The 25103-nt window shown below is 40.0% G+C and overlaps 1 protein-coding gene across 1 annotated transcript in view; it reads right to left on the bottom strand.

The window, feature by feature from the left end:
* CFAP54 (cilia and flagella associated protein 54) overlaps nt 1-24549 on the bottom strand; it is a 215331-nt gene extending 190782 nt beyond the window's left edge. The window contains exons 1-8 of the mRNA XM_081128376.1: nt 24216-24549; nt 17729-17834; nt 15153-15296; nt 11778-11949; nt 8021-8079; nt 3060-3203; nt 2319-2432; nt 2101-2202 (exon numbers count right to left, since the gene is read on the bottom strand). Coding sequence (XP_080984502.1) covers nt 2101-2202; nt 2319-2432; nt 3060-3203; nt 8021-8079; nt 11778-11949; nt 15153-15296; nt 17729-17834; nt 24216-24532 — 1158 coding nt within the window. The 5' untranslated portion in view covers nt 24533-24549. The remainder of the gene's footprint in view (nt 1-2100; nt 2203-2318; nt 2433-3059; nt 3204-8020; nt 8080-11777; nt 11950-15152; nt 15297-17728; nt 17835-24215) is intronic.
* Between the last annotated feature and the right edge of the window lie 554 nt (nt 24550-25103).

Below are 25103 nucleotides of genomic sequence, written 5' to 3'. Positions count from 1 at the left end.
TGACAAACTACATTTTATTTATTATGTAATTTCTCCACTAGAATTACTTATTCACATAGCAACTACATTAAAAATATTTATTGAATGAATCACTAAAGAGTCAATCATTAGAAGTCTGAATTAATAGTCCTTTAAAATTATCCTTTGAAAGTCAAAATGATTTACTATGAGTTACTGCTTTACAAACTCAAAAATGTTTTATAAAATAAATTTTGAAATTGAAATTGCTTTCTTGTACAGGAAACATGATAAAATTGTTTAATACACATAAAGCAGGACATAAGGCAAACTATATCAAGGTGACATATGATGACTTTGTAAAAAGGGTTATGTTAACTGTTCTCTGTATAAACTACCCACTAAACAATTATGATTTTTTCCTAAAAAGATATACTCCCATACTTTCCATATAGTAATTATCTTAAAGGAAGCCAGAAATAAATTTTTTAATATAACATTATCTGAAATTTTAAACATTTTTCTTTTAAAATATACTTAATTTTTATACCAGGATGACTATAAATCAAGTCCTGATAATATCCTAATTAGTGACAATCTTACAGCTTTGAGTACATAAGTTTGGTTTGCCTAGGGGGAAAAAAAATGCTAATGAGAAAAAAAGAACTGTCCCCTGCTCTCTTACAAACACGATAGTATTACTACTTACCAGTATCAGATGCAGGCAGTTCAACAGCTCATCCATGAAATTATCTGTAACTTGGCAAGTCACAACCCCCACCAAGTTTACACCATTGGTTGGTAAGGGCTGATTTTAAAACGCAGTATGAAATGTACTTCTGGTGTCAGTCATCAATATATCATAGTCACAGTAAGTAGCAATGGGCAGCTACAACGTCCAAATAATATCTGGATTTAAATATTGATTTAAAATTTTACAAAAGGGAGAATTTACTCCTAAATCTTAGAAGGAGAAACAGCAAGTTAGTAGTGAGAAAGCAGTGGACCTGAGACCTGGGTTCTAGTGCAGGGTGGCCAGCAGCTGTCTTTGTTGCCTTGAGCTAGAATTGTAAACACCCTGTGATTTATTTCCCCATCTGCAACAGACAAGGACTGAGCCACGTGATTTCTAAAATCCCTTCCGGACCCTGAGATTCTACTACTCTCCTGTCAGAAAGTGCTCGTCTTCTTCCCCCTCACCTCCATTTTCAGTCCCCACAAAGGAGTCACAGGAAAGAGTTTATGACCTTGAGGACACACAGGGGACGACTTCAAAGAAATATGGAACTGGCCTTAAGGAATCCTGAGGCTCAGAAAGGCAAAGGGGAGGACGGCGGGAGAAGGAAAAGGCAGGAGGGACAAAAGGCAGAGGACCCCACAAGGCCTAATGAGATCGCAGCCCCCTACCGTGAGAGCCCTTAGCTCCTGTGAGAGCCCTTAGCGCTGTCTGCCAAATACGTCTGTGGCTGGAAGGGACTCTGTACTAAGGCTTGACACGTGAAAAGCAGAGACTGCTGTCACTTCCACGCTGGGCATTACTGCCTGTGTGAGGTCCTCCAAAGCTCTCTCACATCCCCTCTGACAGGATAACCAGCAATTTTCTAAATGAGAACTGCTCCTCGATCTGGCCCTGAGCATGGATCATGAGCAGAGCCTGCTGGTAACTATAATAACTTGACTCCACTGGGAAATAAAGGGTTGTTTAAGCCACCAAGATATGGGGTTTGTTTGCTGCTACACTATGACCGAGCTCCCAAGCACTCCCAACGGCGAAACTGCGGCGGGTGAGAAAAGGTGCATCCGCCCTCTCCAGCCTTGAAGCCTCTATGCTACCACCAAGCAGTGGCAGACACAGGCCTCTATGGAGCCGCTCAGAGGCTTGTGCGTTTGAACCCCTCCCAGGATCTTCTCCAGCCTCTTGCCCTTTAAAGTTCCAAAACTGGGATTGTGCAAAGGTACAAAAGCGGAGAGAGGGGTGAAGTGAGGTCACGTCCAAACGGGGCAGGCATTCCTCTGTCTGCCGTGGGTGCCAAGAATCATCTGTAGGATTTGATATTTAGCGACCAACCTTAAAGGATGCGGAGGCAGAACCTAAATATACCATAAGGGTCTGAAAAGGAAGGAGAACAGTCTTAGACTTACAGTTTGTACTTCCTTTAGGTTAGTTCTTATCTTTGGTCTAAAGGAACTCTTGGTTTTTCTTCTGGATTCAAACACCCCTCTTCTGAAGATCATCACTGCCATCTGCCGCAAAAGGAAGAATTCTGGATGAAGTAAGAGTGGGGTGCAACCTCTAACATGAAGCATTTCATCAACTGCAGAGTGCAATACACTCCTTTTACTCTGTGAAATTCCTATACCTTTATCGTGGCCTCCCTGTAGTATCTTCTGGATGCTTCTGGCGATTGTGAGGAACCCATTAATTCCAGTTGCCTTAATTCATCAATTTTAGCTAAAGCACGCCGAGCGAATATCTATATGCAATGAAAACAGGTTGAATTCATAAGAGAACAGTGATTAAAAATGTATCAAGGCAGTATATTTTATTCCCCCAGACACTGGATTTAACTGATGAGTTAAGCTCTAAACTGATGCTGACTCTCTGTAACACAGTAGCTATTCAATCTACCATTTCCTATAAGTACCACTAAATTCTACAGATCTAAAGTTAATAAACTGTCAGATAGGCTGATTTGATGAATTAAGAAATTTTAAAAATAAGGAGAGTCAAATTCTGGTACCGATATTTCCAGTACCCACCTAATGCAACGTAATATTGAATGTCAAAAAAATAAAATAAACTAGGAAGGAAAGTGAATTGCATATAAGGAAATAATGAGGAAAGGAAGACATCAGAAATTTTACTCAGAAAAGCAACAAAGAGGGTGGAAGTGAATAGAGCATAAAGGGGAGAGAAAGGAAGTAGAGCAAGTCAAGCAAATTTCTGCAAATTAAGCCTGGGACTTCTGTCTTTGCATCATTGCAATTCTTTGCAATTCAAATGTTTGTTTATGTTTTTCTTGCCAGACATCTAAAGAAGAAAATGCTGCATACATTGTATTTTAAAATATCAAAATCCTCAGAATTAAAAAGTAGCATACCTCCCCATGGATACAAGCCTGGCAGTCATAGTAGCACTGGCAGACAGCAGTGTAAAGAGTGGCTCTCCACGTCAGGTACCTGACAGACAGGAGTGGGACTGAGGATTCCATGCACGTACTGGCCCACAGGAGATATTCCAAGGCCTGAGAAAGAAAGGGCATAATTGAATATATTTTCATTTTAAGCCAATGATTACGTGGTTTTTTACTCAATATACTCAGATTATAAGTTGTGAGCACAAATTGCTACTTAAACCAAAAACAATGAGTCAAGAAAACACAAGCATTTAAAAAGTAAAATAGTAATTTAGACAACTCGAAATCTCAAGTTAACCATTTTAGAATGTCTTCCTTCTTAGCTCCTAAAGTCCTATGAACTCGGCTCATTTTTATTAATATATATCAAGTGTCAACAATAGCATAGGAACTAATTACAATACAATTGTTACTAGCTGGCCTGGAACCAATGTGTTATTTTGAAAATAAACTGGTATAGCAGAATAGGGAAAATGGAAAAGGCTTACAGTCTGGGAGCTATGATACTTAGTAGAAACAGTTGAAGACTGGGATCAAATAGACCTGCATTTCAGTCCCAAATTTGTCACCTAGTAGCTGTGTCATTTTACCTCACCAGACCTCAACTTTCTCATCTTTAAAATGGGCACTTTGGCACAGTGCTATTAGGGAGACAATGTACACAGTGTGCTAGGATGGTATTGGTTACACTCCATAAATGATATCTATTTCCAGTGTAATCATTCCCAAGGTACAGTGTGAAACAAAATTATGGTGAAAGGGTCATCATTGTTATCAGTCTATCTGTAGGAATAGATGTAAGAGCCTCCTGTGCTATTTTAGCTGAATGACTTTTCCCCACAGATCCACTCATAATTCTTTTTGAACACGTCTTTCCCACAAACCCTATACCGGGAAACACTGTTTGACTACATGTATCCTGCAGTTAACTTTTTCAGTCTTTTTCCTTTCTTCAAAAACATTCCAAAACCTCAAAGGGTAATTAGATTGTATTGCCTTTCACTTGATTGAATATAAGAAGGAATTTGGTATGTGCTCCACATATTGTTATAAAAAATATTACTGGGATGAAAATAAGAATCTGTGAGCTAAATATCTCAGAATATCAAATTCTAAACTTTATCCATAGAAATGTTAGACTTAACCAAGCAGGTCCTCACCTGTCTCCCCAGTCTATTGGGCACTTCTGCACTTGCCTCCTCTCCTTTGGTCTCGCCATCGCCCTTCTTATAAACTGCCCGCCCTATACATACTCCTCACCTCCACTACAGTTACCTTTTTAATATGCAGATGGGGTTGTGTCGCTCTTGTGCTCAAAACACTTCCGTTGCTCGTTGCTCCCCATTGCGTATATGACCAAGTGCAAGCCTTTTACAGGGCATGCAAAGGCAACTGCTGCCTTTCTCCACACCTACAGATTTTAGTGCCAAGAGAGACCTTAAAAGTAACCTTTTAGACTTCAAGGGGCTAAGCTGCTTGTGACAAAGCTGGAGCTAGAATTCGGGTCTTCAGAATCCCAAGTGCAGCAGCATTCTTTCCACTACACAGGAAAACCCTGACAAAGGGGAGTTCTAATACATACATACACACACACACACACATATATATAGCTATATAGCTGTCATCTCACTTAGGGTTCTGAAAAACTGTCATTCAGATTTTTAAAATGAAAGTCCATTTTCAAAAAACTACTTCTTAATTTGTAGCCTGCTTTTTTTTTGGCCCCTGAAAGAACTATTTCTATTAATAAATTTTTTTTTATATTAATGGAATTTAAGCAGGACTGTTCTCTCCAGAGAAAAAACAAACTTTGAAAAACCAAATTTAAATTTAAAAATAAAGTGTTCTTATTACAATAAATTAAAATATCAAAAAATTAAATATAAATTACCAAAAATTAAAATTAAAAAAATTAAATTAAAAAAGAAATTTAAAGCTATTTTAAGTGTTTACATCACAACCAGGAAAATGAAAATTGAAACAATGAAAGCCCATTTGTTTTTAATGCATCAGATTGTCAAAGGTTGGAGAGAGTGTTAATGGGCCAAAACACTGTTGGCAGAAAAGTGTGTTTTGGTCAATGTTCCTCTGTTAAAAAATTTAAGATATCAAGAAATAAAAAAATAAAACGTTTGCTATACTAACTCTTCATTTAAAAAGAAAAAGAAAAACCAAATTATAGGAGCTCAGGAAGAGCATGGTTCCGGTGTAGGGCACACACAATTAATCGGTTCTGCCACAGGAAGGCACTGCAGCATCACTTATGTCAGCCTTCGAGGAAAACAACACAGAAGCATTTCAAAGCTTGGATTTGAAGTTTATGTAATGGAATGTGGAATAATTTGACAATCATTGTCCAAGCCACAAGCTTTATAAATGAAACAAATCAATATTTTCTTAGAATAAATAGATTCTACTGTATTCTTTAATGTTTGGTGAGTATGATACTACAGTTTTAAATGCCTCAGAAGCAGCTACAGATTACTCCATAAATGAAAGCAAAGTTGTAATACGTCTTTAGGAAAAGAGATTCCAGAAATCTGCCCTCCCTCCATTCCCTAAGCTCATGCTGGTGACCTCCCACAACACAAAGGTGTTTCCCATTTGGGAAAGGCCCCCAGCCAGTCTTGGTCTTCAGGATGTCTTCAGGAATACAGATTGATGTCAAAAAATATTAACCCCTCTCACACAGCTCCTCAGTTTGAGTAGGTGAGCCAAAATAGGATGGGTCATGAAAGATTAAATTTAGTCAACAGACATGGATTACTCTAATGGTGTTGAGAGGCAATACAGTGTGGCACCCACTCTGGCCTCAGCTACACTTCTAACTAGATGTTTGACGTTGAGCAAATTAACCTTTCTGAGCCTTCCCTTCTTCATCTGTAAGAAGAAAGCAGTAACAGCACCTTTCTCAGTGTTGGTATAAGGATTAAATGAGGTAATATATGAAAGTGCTTAGAAGCCTACCTGATAAATGGTAGGCATTCATTCAACAAATGATGATGATGGTGCCAACCTCATAAGACTATAATGAGTATTATAATGTATGCAAAGCCCTTCACCCAATAACTAACACACAGTAGGGATTCAATAATAATAACAAATGGTAGCAATAATGCCTGGATCTTGTAGTAATACGAGTTTATAGTATCTGGGGTTATATCAAGAAAACCCTGAGGATCTTCTATCTGTTTCTCCTGTCTCATGCTGTAAGAGAGTTGAACTATAAATCAGTTACAGAATCAGGGTCCTTCAAACCCAAGACACAGACGTGGTTGGTTCCCCCAGCCCCAGGAAATCAACTCACCAGCTGGAGGTTTAGAAATTTCTAGGTGAAAATTATTAATTTCCTTGGAACTTATTAGATTGAAAACACTGAAAGAATTTCCTCTCAATCTTCAAATGCCAACTACACAACCACCCATTACTCCAAATTTCTTGTACCCCACACTCTCCTCGCTCCCATCCCACGAGACTGGGACCACAGGGCTATTACCCCTTCAGCCCTTATTTTGTCAGAGAGAAATTCAGTTTCTACGAGGGGGAGAGGAGATGTCTTATGTAGGGTATAAATAAGAAATTATCTTAAAATGACTACCATATTGAAATTCTCTCGGCATTAACAAGCATAAACTTGAGCAGCTCAATTCTGGCACAGACATCTCTGCCCGCCGCAGCTCTGGCACACAGACGCTGCTTACACCAAACCAGGACGGTGTGTGCAGCGGTGTGTGCTGCAGAAGGGCAACAGCAGTGTGCAGACGCTTTTTAGGAAATCGTCTGGAACTGAATGTAGAGTCACTGGAATAGGCTGCAGGCCAAACTTCCATTCTACACGGGCCAGTCTCCCCTCATTTTAATTCACACTCAGAGAGCCGGCACAGTCCTGTTCCAGTGGCTGTCAGTGATGGAGCTTTTAGATCCGAGGAACAAGAGAGAGAGAAAACACACACATCATTGTTACCCACTCAGCATGCAAACAGCTCTGCTTCCATTTTGATTCTTAAGTGTTGCCAACTTTTAAGACACTTGGCTATGTTTTGAGAAAAATAAGAAAAAAAGTCTCTGTCTTGAGTGTTAGAATGTTAAGGGTAAGGTTTTGAGTGTGATAAAGAATAAAGTAGTTATGTTGCAGATGCTGGTAATAATTTGAGTATGGTCTCCACGAGAGTGTATTCTCCCTTCTTGGCCAACATGCCAATGAGAAAATAATGAATACAGGGAATAAATATGTCTCACAGAGACAAAGGCGCCACCAACATTGTAGGGAATTCAATAGAAGCTTGAAGCTAAACTCGAGCTGTGAATACTGGTGAGTGGGAATCTTATTATAAAATAAGGTCATGACTGGAATGGAGTTTAGATGTTCTTTCACCCTAAGGAACACTAACATTCATTCATTCACTCACTCATTCCCTAGCATGTGGGCCATAAGTAAAGTCCAATCTCTTCAAGCAAAATGAAGTCCAAGCTCCATAATATGACATAAATAGGATAACCATAGTTTATCCTTCAAATCAGGACACTTTTGAGAGTGAAAGCAAGCACTATTAATAATTACTCCAGGACAACAGATATAAACCAGGACTGTCCTGAGCAAGCCAGGATGGATGGTCACCCTGCCTGGAGATACAGTTACCAGATGGATGTTCAGTATCAAGTTGACAAGTTATGACTAATCTGAGAGACCAAGGGACAGTGGAGAATATCAATTTTAAGAATGCTTTTCTTTCATTAATACTTTATCTGCAATTTTACATACGATCATATTAAAGTAAAACTAAAAATAGTAAACCTATAATATATATTCACTAAATTTTGTTATGTAATTCACTAAATTTTCTTTGTTTAGCATTCAATGCCAACACAAGTCTGCAGAAAAATAAGAAATACAGGGGAAGATATTTTGTTGGTAAATTTCATACCTTGGAAGACTGGCCTATAATCATCAGTTTTCTGCAAATGGTGTAAATGTAAACGGTACCTAGATAGAAAAAAGGATCATTAACATGTTTTACAGTCAAATGAGGAAAGTTTTATATGCCAATTCCTGTGGTTTAAGTCTGTAGTTCTCAAAATAAGCAATCTCATGAGAAAGTCTGATAATGGTTCGAGAATTATAACCATTATAATTTGTTTTGTAACCAAATCATTAAAAGAACTAATATGACCGTATTTTAAATAGGTTGACACAGGAATCTTTTAGCCTCATTATAGAAGCAGTTTAAGTTTTGAAATATATTGAACAAAAGAATATTTTAGTAGCATAATTTATGTACCCTGTGGTTTTAGTAATTTACATAAAATGTTATTGGTTCCCATGATTTCCTTATGGTTGAAAAATTAAAGATTTATTTCGAAATAAGATTAAAATACATATTTAATCAGCATGGCACAATACTCAACATGGAAACTCATAATAATTTTAAAATCATAACACATAATAGGTTGCATTATATTCATTCGCAATCTCATATAATATTTATACTATTATTAAGGTATGTCCTCTGAGCACTCTAATAAAGAACAGCATTTTCAACTCCTATTTAACATCATTCAAGTAGGATTTTTTGGTCAGGCCATAGATTAAATGAGGATAGAAGGCTGGTGGCAGGACTGAGGGGAGGGGGAAGCATGTCAGCATGTCTCTCTAGATATACAAAGGACATTATCATGCTATAAACATAACCAAAAGATAGTAACATGCCTTAAAAAGGCATTTGATTTTAATGCAAGTACTCTAAATATTTCCTATAAAATAACTGTTCTAAAATTCATAACCATCAAAATTCAACAATTATGAATCCCGTGTTCACATTTAAATGTGAAGCTTCTGAGAAGACAGCATCTGCTCCAAGACACACATCACTTGATTAAAATATAGCTGTAAGCATAACAAATATTAATTGCATAATCAGTGACAAAAATATTGAATAAAATCTTAAACACATACAGCACCGTGAACTTCGGTCCTTAACACTCAAGGACTCGGCATTCTTACTGTGACTGCTCCCAGGACACGGAGTTAATTATGTCACGTACGATACCCCTGGGGAAGAAGCCATTTGGCTGGTAACGGCTCAAGCCGGGCAATCTTATTTCAATTTGGTTTTGTCCACCTCTATTTTTAATCTTAAAATTAAACTAACTGTGTTTCTTTGTTTAAAAAAAAAGTCACCAAGGAAGGATATCCACAGGAAACGCATGCCTCTCCACAAAACATGTGATTCAGGTGTAAGCCAGGAGCCTGTATAAACATGTCAGTAACAGGAACTGGGGATTTCGGGAGGCCTCAGGAGACTGACGAAAAGAATGACAAGGACCCTCTGTATTCCAAAATGTGCCTCTAACCTTCCAGCCCTCGTGCATCCTGACTAAAACTGAACCCTTCTTTGATGGCTCATGATCTTAGCGTGACTCACAAATTCCCACTGCCGGAGCGTGACAGAGAGAGTGCTGCTATAGAATGGAGCATAGGCTGACTCTTAACCTCAGGATATCTCTGGAAGTTTGTTTTGTTTCAGTTTTGACCAAATCCCTAATGTGAGTTTTTTGTCTTATCATTTGACTCCTTTTCATCCAAGACGGTCATCACCAAAATAATCTATTTGAGGGTTTAAATTAGTTGGGTTCAGGTTAACTGAGAAGCAAGGTGCTATGGAATATTCATACACCCAGGTAGGTTTTATGAGAGAACCAAGGTTGGTTACACATCTTAAGAAAGGAAGGGTGTCTATGTGTATAATAATCAATTAAAAGTAATGAAAATGAGTGTTCATTCTAACTGGAAAGGATAAATGTATTTTGATAAATTGTATCAATTAGTTTTGATTACTTAAAACCCAAAGTTTTAAAACTACAGAACCTTTGCATTTGCTAATCCTCCAGGTGGAACGCCCTTTCCCCAAATATTCCGACGCTTCATTCAGGTCTTCGCTCAAACATCATCTCACTGAGGACTTCCCTGACCATTCTATTTAAAATCGCAGCCCCGCCCCGGTCCAGGTCTGGCTTTCGCTGTCCCCTCCTCAGCTCTATTTTTCTCCATAGAACCATCTGCCTGACCACTTACTTTCATTTTGTTTATCATCTCCCTGGAGCAGAGCATAACTGTAAGAAGAGAGTTTTCATCTGTTGCCCACTCCTGTGTCCCTAGCACCTAGAACAATGCCTGGCAATATGCTGTGGATGAATTAATTAAAACAGGGACACGGGTTAGTAAAACTATGTGTATTTCCCACAACCCAGCCATCCCACTCCTGGGCATAGATCCCAGAAAGCTCGCACTCAGGTCTATAAAAGGACCTGTGCAAGCATATTCTGTGCAGGATTATTTGTGTAGTTATAGAAGTAAGGCAAACCAGGTTCTACACCTAGGAGTATACACCTACCTACAGAATACAAGTCAGTAGTCAGAGTTAACAAAGTAGATTTACACACAGGAATATGGCTAGATTCTAAAACCATAGTATTGAGCAGAAACATATTTAGGAAAAAGAAGAAAATCTCGAGCATGATACTACATGTATAAAGAAAAAGCACACACCAAAGAAAGGCTGTAGAAGATACAGAAATTGTTTATTCTTTTTTTCCAAGATTACTGAAATTTTTGTGTGTAATCTTAAAAGGACAGCAGCTGGGGGGTCAGGCTGTGTCATTTCACCACTTAAGCAAGGCCCAGCTGCAAGACTCAACCCATGGACCTGTCACTGCTTCTTGCTCAGTCCCTGCCAAGACCCATGACCAACTCAGGTGGAGAGTTGGGAAACTCTGGGAAACAGATCCTCTTGAGGATGATCACGCACAAAAGCTTGATAATCACTGGATTTAAAAATTTTCTTCCAAAGTTAGCCTCATCTCTGGCAAAAAATGTAATTTTCAATCAAATTATCAAAAAATTATTTGGGGAGGGTGAGGAAGGAAAAGGCTAGGAAATGCATTTCAATTGCCATAGATGATCCAATTGCACAGAAAATCCAATCTGTTTTCTTTTGAGTTATTTTGTCCTGCTCTCACACACAAAGAACACACTGTCAATATTTTCCTTTTGAGAATATATTATCCAGAGAACAATAGCAAATGACTCATTGCATCTTTTCATTGTAACTTTAAAAAGAAATTGAGTTTAAGCTGCAACTCTCTGAAGTGAAAAATAAATGCTACATTTTGAAAGATAGTATTTCATGATATATATACAATATATATATGTCTGTGTATATATATATATATGTATGTGTATCTATACAATATAAATATACTATACACACACAAAAGCTCCTTACTCAAAACCAAGGCGGAGAAAAAGGTTGATATGCAGAAAGCCAGCCAGTGGCCAAAGTGTCTGAGGAGAGGACCAATAAATAGATGATGCTTAGAACCCATCTAACCTGCAGTGGTTCTTTGCTTCTTCGCCACTTATATTTACTTATTAACTGTGGGCCCTGCTTTCCATATACCTGATACTGATTAGCCCCACAGGCTCTAACCCTTCCTTGAACAGAAAACTCACAGGCATGCTTTGTAAGTTCCTGCTTATGAGGACAAAGTAAGATGTAAAAAAAGTGCAAATAACCACAATCATCCTACTATGAAATAAACATGTTTTAAATCACAAGGTAATCAAGCTAACACCAAACTTCAAATAACTTTCTGAGAGATCTGGGGGGGAAATAAAATACATACCATTGAAGATAATCCAGCAAAGGTCCTCCTGTGGCAACGCCACCTGCATGATGAGCCGTAAGGAGGACAAAATCTGCAGACACTGGAGCACAGATTCTTTATTCTGCAGGTTCATGTCACTGTTACAGACCAGCTGGTAGCTGCAAATATTTTTGCCATTTAAAGCATGAAACTGAAACACATGGAAAAATATAAATATGAATATAAATAAAGCGTATGCAACTTAGAAAAGCTTTTCTTAAAACATAAAAAACTAAAATGGAAACAACTGTGCTTGAATTAATAGATTAGTATAGTGTCCCTCCAAAATTCTTATGTTGAAACCTAGCCCCAATGTGATGGTATCAGAAGGTGGGGTTCTTGGGACGTAATTAGGTCATGAGAGTAGCGCCCTCATGAATGGGATTAGTCCCTTATAAAGGAGATCCCAGAGTGCTCCCTCCTGCCTTCTGCCATCTGAGGACACAACAAGAGCACAGCCGTCTATGAACCAGAAAGCAAGCTCCCACCAGACACCAAATTTTCCAGCACCTTGATCTGAGACATCCCTGCTTTCAGAAAGTAAGAAATAAATGTTTGTTGTTTAAGCCATAAGTCTATGAATTTTGTTGTAGCATCCCCAACAAATTAAGACATAGAAAGACAGGTTTCTTCGAAGCATCCACTTAATTAAGATTACCTTTCCTTAATCAAAGAATTTCAAAAGCAAAAAAAAAAGTACAAAATCCTATTTCCAAGAATATGGAATTGAGTCAATTTTTAGAAATTCACCCAATAGCATTTTAACTTATTAATTCAGACATAATTATTACCATTTATACAACTGATTCTCGGCAAATGTTTACTGAGCACCTCAACATGCCACACTCTGCTAAGTAATATTTGAGGAAGACCTGGCCCCTGCTCTTGGCAGAAGGAAAAGAATTCCAGGCACAAGCAATGTTAGGAATGCTTAAGGCAGTTTCTGTGGTCACTGGATTGAAAAAAGTCCTTTGTAAGGTTGGGTAAGAAGGCTTAAGATAAAGAGGTTAGGTTACAGAGGTGGCTCATGGTCAGAACATGAAGAGTGTTCCAAGTCATTCCAAGGAACATGAACGTTAGCCAAAGAGCAAAGTCAGAGGACAGAGGAGTAAAATGATTTGATTTACACATCAGAAATTAATTATGACAAAAGTGTGAAAGATAAGAAGCAGAAGGAAGGGCACAAAGCTACATGCAGGGAGGCTGGGAAAGATCAGAGGCCTCCGAGGCAGTCCAGACATACCAGGGTGATGAAACAGGGCCCTGGAATCGGGGATGAAGGGAAAGGAAAGACTTAAGCCTTGTGTGAGTCAATGGGATTTAGTGGCCAATTAGATGCCGGAGATAAGGGAGAGGAGGCGGTCTGCAATGATTTCCCGCTTGGGCGACTGGCTGGAGGCAATTATGGACAGACGACAAGTTCTGCTTGGGGTAGGTCAAGCTGAGATGTCTGAGACATACCTGGAGAGATGTGGAGTTCAGAAAGGAGATTCTGGCTAGAGTACTGATGAGTATTGTTAAAGCTATGGGGGTGGAGACCCTTAGTAATACAAACGGGCCTTGTCTACCACATAGATTTCCTGCCTGGATACTTTCTAGCCACCGGGCAGTTGGTATCATAGAATGTATTTGTTGAATGTATCCATATGTCAGAATAATCATTATCTTCTAAGTGATCTCTCTTTTAGAAGCAGATAAGGATACCAACATTTTTTTGAGCATCAGGCCCTATTCTAAGTCTTTTATTATCTCAGGAATCTCAAAACAACACTAGGAGGTAGGTCTTATTATTACTTCCGTTTTACAGATGAGGAAACTGAGGCACAAAGAAATTATAAGGTCCCACTGTTGGGCAGTGGCACAGCAGCTCTTTGAACCCAGGCAGGGTGGCTCTGCAGACCAAATTCATACCAACTCTGCCATAATGCCTCCCTATAGTACATACAAAGGGGACCATTAAATATAACATACAAGATTAAGTACATTTACACAAAACTTTACTGTTAATATTTTGACAGTAGGTTGTTCATTATTACTACTTCATTTATGATCTTTATGCATTTAAATCCAAAATCTATTTCTCTAACAAAACTTCTCAAGACCTCTAGTTCTGTGTTGTCAAGTTCCTACTAGACTAAGTTTTCAATCTTACTAATTTTACACCTATTTGTTGAGAACTGAGGGGTGCCAGTGTCATGTCAGAACCTCAGACTTAGCTTAAAAAAACAAATTCTTCACATCTATTTGCACCCATCACAGCAATCCTGCTGGTATACTCTTATTGTCTTCATTGCTTTGCCTTCTGCCTCCAGTCTTTTCCCTTCTAATCTATTCTGTGTAGTACTTCTAGATTAATAATTCTGACTGTATCACTTCATCTATTCAGCCATTCAATAAAGCTTTACTGAGGATCTATTACATGTCGGGCACTGTTCTAGCCACTATAGATTAGAGGTTAGAGCAGTCCCTGTTCTTGTAAAGCTCACATTCTAGAATGGGAGACAGTAAATTTAAAAAAATTAAGAAATCAAAATGTAGCTGGTGACAATAAGTGATAAAAAGAAAAATAAAGTAGGGAGTGCAGGAGATCTGATGTAAGGGATGAGCCACACAGATAACTAAGCTTTGCAGACAGTGGAGCTCACCAGCGTACTGGTGCTAAGCCAGGGAGGCCAGGTGAAAGCAGGATAATGCAATAGTATGAGAGAGAGATGGGGGCCTGGACCAGAATGGGATAGGAGGAGCCTTAAAAGTCCAGACTCCTAAACTTTTCATTCAGTACTCTCCCCAATGGGGTACCAACTTATATTGCCAGTATTCCTATTCATACACCTATGATATAGCCAAAACCGAACTGCTCAACGTGGCCCCAAACATGCTTTGAGATTTTCTGCTTATTAAACCACATGTTTCCAAGGTCTTGAATAATCGAGTTTAGAATAACATAGCTTTGGAGTAAGACTGATTAGGGTTCAAACACCGACTCTGCCCATTGCCCTAAGTGGGCTGGTTTCTTAGTTTCTAATAGCCTCAGTTTCCTCATCTGTAAAAAAGTAATGTGAGGATCAAATGTCTTTAGTTTGTAGACTAAAAGCACTCTACAGATATTAGTTATTATAATAATAACCGTCTTCTGGGTGAACGAGTGATTATAGTGACACAATCTCCAAAGCATCTTTACAAAGTTTAAGAAGTGCACGTTCTTATCCATTACTGGAAACATTTATTAAGCAACTTGTAGCACGCAAGTAAATGCTATGCTAAGCACAGGAAGGACATTTAGAAGCTGTCCACAAAAGGATATATTGCACAGCTAATCATAAATTGTAGCTATTTTAGCTGCTTTCATCTTACTGTGTGTGCAGCGGTTTTGTCTCCAATGCCTTTTGGAAAAAAGACAGTTTTGAATTGATGTATATCTACTTTATTCTCATCAAAGTTGATATTGAACTGCTGAAGATATCTTCCATAACACTGCAAAAGGGCCAATTTATATTCCTAAAATAAAAAGAGCACTTGATGAACATTTAAAAATATCATTTTGCTTATTAAATGTTTAATAACTATTAAATTATTAAAGTGTATTGATACTGAATTATTAAACTGTCATTATTAAAATTAGCTATTTATATTATTCTTAATAGTATCAATCTTGATTATTACTATTACTACCACCAGTACATTATTACTACCATTATCACTATCTTTTCCAAACACATATTATTTGACAGACACCGTGCTAGGCGATTCATGTGCATTATTTCATTTAATACTCCTCACAACAAGCCTATTGTGAGATAAAACCATCACAATCTTAAAGATGAGAATATCCAAAAAATTCAGTATCGCCGTGATGGTAACCCATCCCCTCAGAGAGGTAGATGAGCTGTGTAACTAGCCTTGCTTCTCTGATACCTCCTAAGCTCCATAAAAGAAGGAAATAAGGAGATGAGGAGGGGGGAGAAGGAGGTGAGAAACCGAGAGGAGGAAGAAAGGAAGGGAAGGAGGGAGAGAGAAAGAAGGAGAAACAAAGAAGAAAGGAAAAAGGAAGACTCGAGAATGGGAGGGAAGGGAAGGAAAGGAGAGAGAAACCCAGATGAGCTGGCTCAATCTCTTATCTGTCAACAGTCTCTGAAGCCACATCAGGACAAGCCCAAAAAGTCAGAGCTATTGTTAGTTACGATTCTGTTAGTTCCAATCCATGCTTATATTCCCATGACAAAATCAGATGCCTCATTTCTGTAGCCCACAAGGCACCGTGGACCTGGAGAGTCTCAGGCCATGGGTATGCTAGGGCTCTGGAATGCGTGTCTGCTGCAACCCTCACCCAGCTTCCTGCCCTGAGCTGTCTCCGGGAAAAGCAGCTGCCCTGGGTGTGAAGTGCCTTTCAGGTTACCTAGCCCCTTGGGAGGCATCCACTGTCCAGTGCTGTTTTGTTTCTATTTCTACTGACTTGTTTGTTACTGTTCACTAATTATTTCTGATTCTTTTCTGTTCTAATTTGATTCATATAATGAATTCAAATCTAGGTTCAAAACAAGAGTATTCTAACAAAATGATCTTTACTGTAACTAAAATAAAAATAAAGAGATTCTAGAAACAAGGTAACAAGTCAAGTTCATTTTCAGAATTATAAATACTTCTATCAGCCCACTTTCCTAACAGTAAAAAGTATTTAAAACATTTTCTTTGGTCTTTTAAGCACATTTTAAAATATCCTATCTGGGCCTCTCTATCTGAAATATTCTGAATCCTCAGTCCCTACCCATCATCCACTTACTTTATCAACTTCTAACGTGTTCCTTCCTCCTCCTTCCACCAATATCCACTCCACCCACTGGATACTCCTCAAACAAACCTCCAACTGTGCTGAGTATCACCAGCTTCTTACATTGAGGAGAAGCATAAAAATGGAGAGGGAGCACGCTTCTAATTCTTGTCAAAACTATTATTCCACTTCACATAAATATAGCTTACAAGTTGGATCTCATCACCCCACCCTACCAGTTTTCCAAACTCTGTATTTTCAAGTTTCTAAGAATCCTGGTCCAATGGTGATTCTCTAATTTTGACAACAGAAAACAGATCTTAGTTCTTCCTTATGAAACTTCCTTCTAATCTTATCCTCTATTTGGTAAACTTCTCTCCCAAACCAGAAGGGTTCAAGTCCGGAAAATAGAAATATAGGGGGAAAGAGACACTGAGAAACTGAAGACTGAGGAGACACTATACATGGCCCATGTCTGGCCTAAAATCACTCTGGATAAAATAAATCTTGGTCCAAGGATCCTAGGTGCCAAACACTTGTATTTAACTTGGAATAATTTGGCCCTATGCCAGAACTTAAGGGGAAAACTTACATTATCATTAACAGAAAACTCAGCCTGGGGGGGGGGGGGGGGCGGGGTCTTGGCAAGTCCATGAGCCCACAGCTATCTAAGACCTGGGCATTAATATGGAACTAGAAACAGGGGCAAACTCAGTTTGGAATACAATGCTGATTAAGAAACAGGGCATGTGTGGAATGACTGCTATATTTATATTCGGCAAAATATTAACGAGTTGTTGAAAGTCATTAAAACAGGGCACTGGGAAGCAGGCAACGCAGCAGCAAGGCCAGAAGCCATGAGAGCTGTCTGCTGGGTTGGCCAACCATGTGAAAAACAACAGGAAGCGGGCCGGGCTCCTTTGTGTAAGGTAGGAACATGATGACTCAGCATTTCCTGTTGGGCGCGACCACACCCTCCGTTAACTAGGGGCTGCGCACCTAGCCATCCCCAGCCAGCTGTCTTTCTATTCAGGAATCTCTCACCTCTAGAAAATCTCAACTACAAAATTAAAACACAAAAAATGAATGGTACCAAGCCCAATAATAATATAATTAGCCAAATGAGTTTCATTTAGGTTCTTTTTACTCCGTAGGCACTTACTTTCATTTCACAAAGGCTGTCTCCAACCTTCAGAAGCTTTTCATCATAATAGTCAGCTGGCAGTCGGTGTGCGTATTTGGTCCAGATATTAAACAAAGCCACGGCACTGTAAAAATCATAAAATAAAATGATATCCTCAAAGTCAGTAGGAAAGCTCAATTAATTAGCAAGCAATCCTTAAAAAGTTATCTTGTGCTAAGTCTTTCCAATGTGCCTTATTGTTAATGTCTAATAATTAGTAAATTATAACTACAGTTAAAATCATTGCTTTTTTGTGTCAAGCACTGATCGAAGCTTTTTATAAATAGCCTTTTTAAAAATAGCCTTTTTTTAGAGCAGTTTTAGGTTCACGGAAAAATTGAGAGGGTATAGATTCCCCATATACCCCGTACCCCCACATGTGCACGGCCTCCCCCATTATGCACATCCCCCACCACAGTAGTACATTAGTTACAACTGATGAACCCACATTAACACGTCAATATCACCCAGTGTCCGTAACTTACATTAGAGTTCACTCTTGGTGTTACACATTCTATGTGTTTTGACAAATGCATAATGACACTGCCATTCACTGCCTTAAGAATCCTCAGCGCTCTGGACACTCATCCCTCCCGACCCCCAACCCCAGGCAACCACTGATCTTTCCATTGTCTCCATAGTTTTGTTTTTTTCAAAATGTCATATAGTTGAAATCATGCAGTATGTAGCCTTTTCAGACTGGCTTCTTCCACTAAGTAGGGTGCATTTAAGATTCCTCCAGGTTTTTTTCATGGCTTGATAGTGCATTTCCTTTTAGCACTGAATAAGATTCCATTGTCTGGATATCTCACAGTTTATTTATCCTTTCACTTACTGACAGGCATCTTATTTGCTTCCAAGTTTTGTCCATTTGAGTAAAGCTGCTATAAACATCCATGTACAGACTTGTGTACAAATGTAAGTTTTCAACTCCTTTGGGCAAATACCAAGAAGAACAATTTACCAGACTATGTTTAGTTTCGTAAAAAAGAAAAACCACCAGTGTCTTCCAAAGTGGCTATACTTACTGGCAGTGAATTAGAGTTCCTGTTGCTCCATATCCTTGCCAGCATTTGGTGTTTTCAGTGTTCTGGATTTTGGCCATTTTAATAATTCTGTAGTGGAACATCATTGCTGTTTTAATTTGCATCTTCCTGATGACACAGGGTGTGGAGCATCTTTTTATATGTTTACTTGCCATTTGTATATCTTCTTCGGTGAGGTATCTGTTAATATCTTTGGCCCACTGTTTTAATCAGGTTGTTTTCTTACTGTTGAGTATTATGAGTTCTTTGTATAGTTTGGATAATAGTGCTTTTATAAGATATGTCTTTTGAAACTATTTTCTCCCAATCTGGGGCTTGGTTTTCATTCTTTTGACAATGACTTTCAAAGAGCAGAAATTGTGAATTTTAATGAAGTCCGGCTTATCAGTTCTTTCTTTCACGGATTGTGCCTTTGATGTTATATAGAAAAGCACTGAGCCCAGCCGGGCATGGCTCAGTGGTTAAGTATCGACCTAGGATCCAGGTGATTGGGTTCGATTCCCAGTCAGGGCACATGCCCGGGTTGGGGGCTCCATCCCCAGTCGGGGGCATGCAGGAGGCAGCCGATCAATGACTCTCTCATCATTGATGTTTCTCTCTCTCCCCCTCTCCTTTCCTCTCTCTGAAATCAATAAAGATATATTTAAAAAAAAAAAAAAAGCACTGACCCACAATCATCTAGATTTCTCCTATGTTATCTTCTAGGAGCTTTACAGCATTGTGTTTTACTTTAGGTTTGTGATACATTTTAAGTTAATTTCTGGGAAAAGTATAAGGCCTATGTCTAGATTCATTGTTTTACACGTGGATATCCAGTTAATCCAGTACCATTTATTGAAGTGACTACAGCATCTTTACTCCATTGTATTGCCTTTGCTCCTTTCTCGAAAATCAGTTGACTATGTTTATTGAAAGCAAGAACCTCAACTATATTATCATTCATTGTCAAGCTCCAAAAATAGTGAATATCTAGTATATGTAGGTATGTGATAAATATTTGTTGAGCCTGGCCAGCATGGCTCAGTAGTTGAGCACTTACCCAAGAACCAAGAGGTCACTAGTTCGATTCCTAGTCAGGGCACATGCCCAAGTGGCAGACTGGATCCCTAGTAGGGGGTGTTCAGGAGGCAGCTGATCGATGTTTCTATTTCTCTATCCCTCTCCCTTCCTCTCTCTCTAAAATCAGTTAAAACATATAAAAAAATAAAATAAATATTTGTTGAAAGAATAAATGAATGAATGAATGAATAGGGGAACATCGAGCCCACAGGCCATATACAGCCCAAGAAATCATTTGGTCTGGCCCTGCCAAAGAGAAGCAGTTCTAGCCATCACATTAGGGGTGAGTTAATTAAATGTTTGACCAAATATAGCAGGCCAATTTTTAAGTTGATAGTTTTGTATGGCCCTTGACTGATGTTATAAATACCCAAATGGCCCTTGGCAGAAAAAAGGTTCCCCACACCTACCATAGATGTTTAGAAAGGAGGAAGTTTTTTGGGCTTGTGTTTGCTTTATCGTTTTCAGTTTCATTTGATGCTTCATGAAATACTACAGTATTAGAATAAATATAATGAATCCAAAAAAATTAATCAGTCTTGCTAAAATTCTTAAATTATGAAGATGAGAGAGCTAATTCTTCCAAACTTTAAGAGTGACATAATGATGACTAGGTCTGTTACTCATAAAAGAAAAATACCAGCCTTGTTAAATCAATCAAGGTTACATAATAAGAAAAGTGAACCCTAAGATAAAGTTAAGATGCCTCACTGGGAATGGCTTACATAACGATTAAACAAGGAAACTATAATGTACATCATTTAAGAAAAGATCGTTAACATTGTCTGGATTGCTGATTCATTATAGCTGCTACTGGGTATTTATAATTTTCCAAAATAGAAAATCATAACTATATAAACAGAGTATCTAAATTTTATGTGTTTAGAACAAAAGCATACCTTTTAAAAATTAACCACACTCTAAATTTAATGACATTGCAGGTATGATCAAAATCTACATTTTAAGTACTATGAATTTTTATGCTTATGGAGGTTCTTACAGTTGTAAAAGGAAACAAGTTTTGATTTTAAAAAATAACCATCTGTCGAATGTTAGAAAAGCAAATCCTACCTCCTGTATTCCTAGCTGGTCTCCACCTTGTCATGCTTGCTCCATTTGAACAAGATCACCAAAATAATATTTTAAAACAAAATCGCATACTGGTAATACATCGCCAAAAACTACCCAAGCTCTATCAATGGTCTCTAAAACCTTCCAAAGCCCTACCTACTCCTCTAATCTCATCTCACACCACTGCACCCACACTCAGTAAGCTATGCTAAATGGGCTTCTGTCCATTCCTCCAAAGTCCCTGACTCTTTCCTGCCAAAACCTTCCCACGTGCTTGTTCTATTTATTGTCTCTCCTTGCCTGGTCAACTGCCAGGCATCCCTCTAATCGCAGCTTAATGTCACAGTCCTCACCACTCATTTGAAATATCCCTGCTGTGTTCTTTTTAAGCCTCTGCCCAAGGGTCATCTACTCTGACCACCTTATTGAAAAATGACAACCTCCTGTCTCCCATTCTATAACCCTTCCTCTCTTCATTTTTCTCCTTAGCATTTATCACTCTCTAGGTCACCATAAAATGTATTTATTTAATATGTTTATTGTCTATTTCCTCCTCTAGAATATAAGCACCAAAAGGGCAGGGATTTTTGTCCAGTTCACTGCTGTATCCCCGGCACCTAGTATAATGCCTGGCACATATAAGTGCTTGGTAACTTCTTCCTATGTCACACTTGTTTCTGTGTTGACTTAATGACTCATTGAAAGCCTATCTCCCTCTCTAGACGGTAAACTCCAAGAGCACAGATTACCATATCTATTTTGTTCACAACTGTGTAACTCATGACTAGGGCAGTACCTGCCACATAGTAGGCACTCAATAAAAACTGTTGCACAAAAAACTAAATACCTAAATTGTACGAGAGGTTAGATTGCTAAGGTCCATGTCAATCCTTAACATTTGTGATTGTCTAACAGTCTGTTCAAAGAAAGATGGAACAGATACTGTACTTACTGACTGATCCAGGTCTACTTTCCCATATATAACATTAACAATTATTGAGATGCAAGGACAATAAACCTTAAACTCTTTCAATACCAAATATTCACTGAATGTTTACTATGTCCCAACCATCAGGCTACGTGCTGGAGATAGAGCAATGGAAAAGAGAGGCCTCATCCAAAAGCTCACAAGGAGCTTACATTCTAATGGTGAAGACAGACAGCAAACATCACTACAAATAAACAAAAAATATAAACGGAATAGGCAAACCTGCATCAGGTATGAAAGGTCACTCTAAGGAAGTAACAACTGAGCTAAGACTTGAAAGAAGAGAAGCAACCAAATATCTGAAAAGCTAAAGAAAGAATATTTCAGACATAGGAGGCAGCAAATATTAACTCCCTGGGGTGAGAAACAGTAGAATCTGTTTCCCTGGAAAGCCCTGAGAGAACAGTGAAGGATGAGCTGAGATGAGACAGGCAGACAAGGCCAGATCCTCAGACGAAGTCTTAATTTTATTCTAAAAAGCAATGGAGAGCAATAAAAAATCTTTAGAGAGGGCAGTGGGTGATTGATTTATGAAGGTCACCCTGACTGCTATGTGAAGGATACATCTGAGCATCAAGTAGCTACCGGGAGAATCTGAGATGGTGGTGTCTTGAACTGGAATGTTGGCAGTGGAGACGGGAAGATAAAGTTCTAGCTAAGGCACAAACGAGGAAATATGTTAAATACAAACATATATCGCTTAGATATGCAATGTGCTCTCCTTGGTCAATTCTCGGTTCTCATCTTACTCCGCCCATCATCAGGATTTGCCAGTTACTCAATCATTCCTTCTTCCTTGAAACACTTTCTCTACCTGGCTTCCAGTACGCCCCACGCTCAGTGATTTCCTCCTATCTCATTGGCTGCTCTTTTAAATCTCTGCCAGTTTTTTGGGGTTTTTTTTACACCCCCACCCCCACCTCCCATCGTCAACATTCAAGCATCCCAGGTTCAGTCCTTGGACTTGCCTCTTCTCCGTCTAAACGTACTCCCTTAGCTAGTCCGTCTGGTACCATGATTTAAATATCGATATGCTGACAAATCCCAGATGCATGTCTTCTCTGACCTGCAGATTCAACTACCTACATAATGGCTCGGCCTGACTGTCAAATTACATCTCAATCCTAACATATCTGAAAACTAAACTCATGATTTCCCTCGCTCCTGCTGGAAACCAGTCCTTCCGGCAGCCACAACCCCACCCAGGGACCATCACACTTGCCATTCTCCGTCTGATCAACTCTTTCTACAGAAATCCTCATCACTTGCTACCGTATCTGCTCGTCTTTCTCAAAGGCCACCTTTCCTGACTTTCCCTGACCATCCCCCCATTACCCCACTCTAAATTGCAACAGTCATCCCACCCCCTCCACCCCCGCTACCTGCTCTCATTTTCTCCCCACTGCTGACCTCCCTGTGAAATAATTTCCTTGCACATTTGTTTAGGAGCCATAAAAATGTGTGCTCCATGGGGATACAAATGTGTGTATCTTTTGTTAACTTGATGTTTTCCTAGTATGGTACCTGATATTATATATATAGTAGGTGCTCAATAAATAGCTAAATGCATGAAAGAATAATAGATACAAGTTATAACTATGTCTTCCTCTTAAATGCAGAAACAGAAAGATCAGTTGAAACTAGTCACTGCATTGGCATTCTCCGCCACTTGTCTAGATTTATAGTTGCTCAGTTTGCACGGTATTTGGGGGGCGGGGAAGACAGTTACGTAAACGGACGAGAAACCTCTGCAGTTCGACCTGATAACAGGGTGACAGAGCCTCGCAAAAGGCAAACAGATGTGCAAAATCAGTCCCAAAATCGAGAACACGTCCCCGTTGATCCTGATGAGAATATAAAACGAGGAATGAAAGGCACAGGTGCACAGAATGGCATACTTCATGGCATCGAGAACTTTTTCCAGAGCCTAAGCCACCCTCAAAGCGACTCCTTTTTTCTCGGTGCAGGAAACTGCGCCCGCAGCTCGGGAGCCTGCGAAGCCCCCGGCGCGAGCCTCGGCCGGGCGCGCGCGGAGCAGCCGCGGGACTCGCTCGGCGCCGGGGCGCAGGGGGCGCCGCGGTGCTTCCCTCGGGACCCGAGCGGGAAGTCAAGATGGAATTAAGGGCTGGGAAGGCGACGCGACCCCGCTTCTTGAGCTGCGCCCGCCTCTCCGGGGCCTCGGGCCGGGTCCCGCGGGGGCGCCGCGGCCGCAGCTCGGGGACCACCCGCGCGCTCACCCGCGCCTCGGCCTCGGCCCCGGCCCCTGGCGGCCCGGGGGCGCCCCCGCCCCGCCCCCGCTCACCTTCGCCGGCGGAGCTCGTGCTTGAGCTCCTCCGTGGTCGCCACGGCCTTCTTTCTCTTCATGAAGCCCAGCAGCTCCTGTATCTCCTTCTCGCAGGAGGCCAGCAGCGGGTTTCTAGCGTCCAGCGGCCCATAAAACACGGCGAGGGGCAGCGAGTCTTCGCCGCAGGCGGAGCGAGGCAGCGAGTTCAGAGAGCTCACCTTCGACTCCAGGGTCGACTTGGAGACGGTGGTGGAGGTGAGGAGCAGGGGCGGGCCTGCCTGAGCGCCCAACGACGAAGACGCGTCCGAAGTCCTGGAGGAGCGGTGCGCCGCCATGTTGGCGAGACCCCGGCCGCTCCGGGAGCGTCCACACACGCGGTTGCCTGGCGACGGTCTCGCGGCAACCGGGCGTCCAACGCGTTTTCGGGGAAACACAGCGGCCCCTGGAGGGCAAAGGAAGAAAGACCCCGGGTCCGGGAAGGAAGAGTGCTCCTAAGGCGGTTGGGGGTTCCCCCCCCCTTTTTTTCATTAATGAGAAAGACAGAAGGTTCGGGACAGAGAGCGAGCGAATAGGAGAGCCAGACTTACAATCAGATTCAAACTATACCTTTTTTTTTATTTATTTAAAGCACTTAAGAATGATGATCATCATCACTAATATATACCAGGCGTTCTAAGCATTTGAAATATAATCTCATTTAGTCATTAGAACAGCTTCATAACTTAGGATATTATTAGTATCTCCGTTTCATAGTTTAAGAAACCAAAGTTTACAGAGGTTTAGTCATTTGACCAAGGTCGGAGTAAATCATAGGATCAGGGACCAGGTCTTAGCCTTCTGACTTCAAAGCCCATGCTCAAAATGAATAGGCTATATTAACTATCTCCGAAACACTAAGCTTATCAA

The sequence above is a fragment of the Miniopterus schreibersii genome (assembly GCF_964146895.1).
Source record: "Miniopterus schreibersii genome assembly, chromosome: 2".
NCBI lineage: Eukaryota > Metazoa > Chordata > Mammalia > Chiroptera > Miniopteridae > Miniopterus > Miniopterus schreibersii.
The sequence above is the reverse complement of the archived record's forward strand: the minus strand, read 5'-3'. Positions and strand labels throughout refer to the sequence as shown.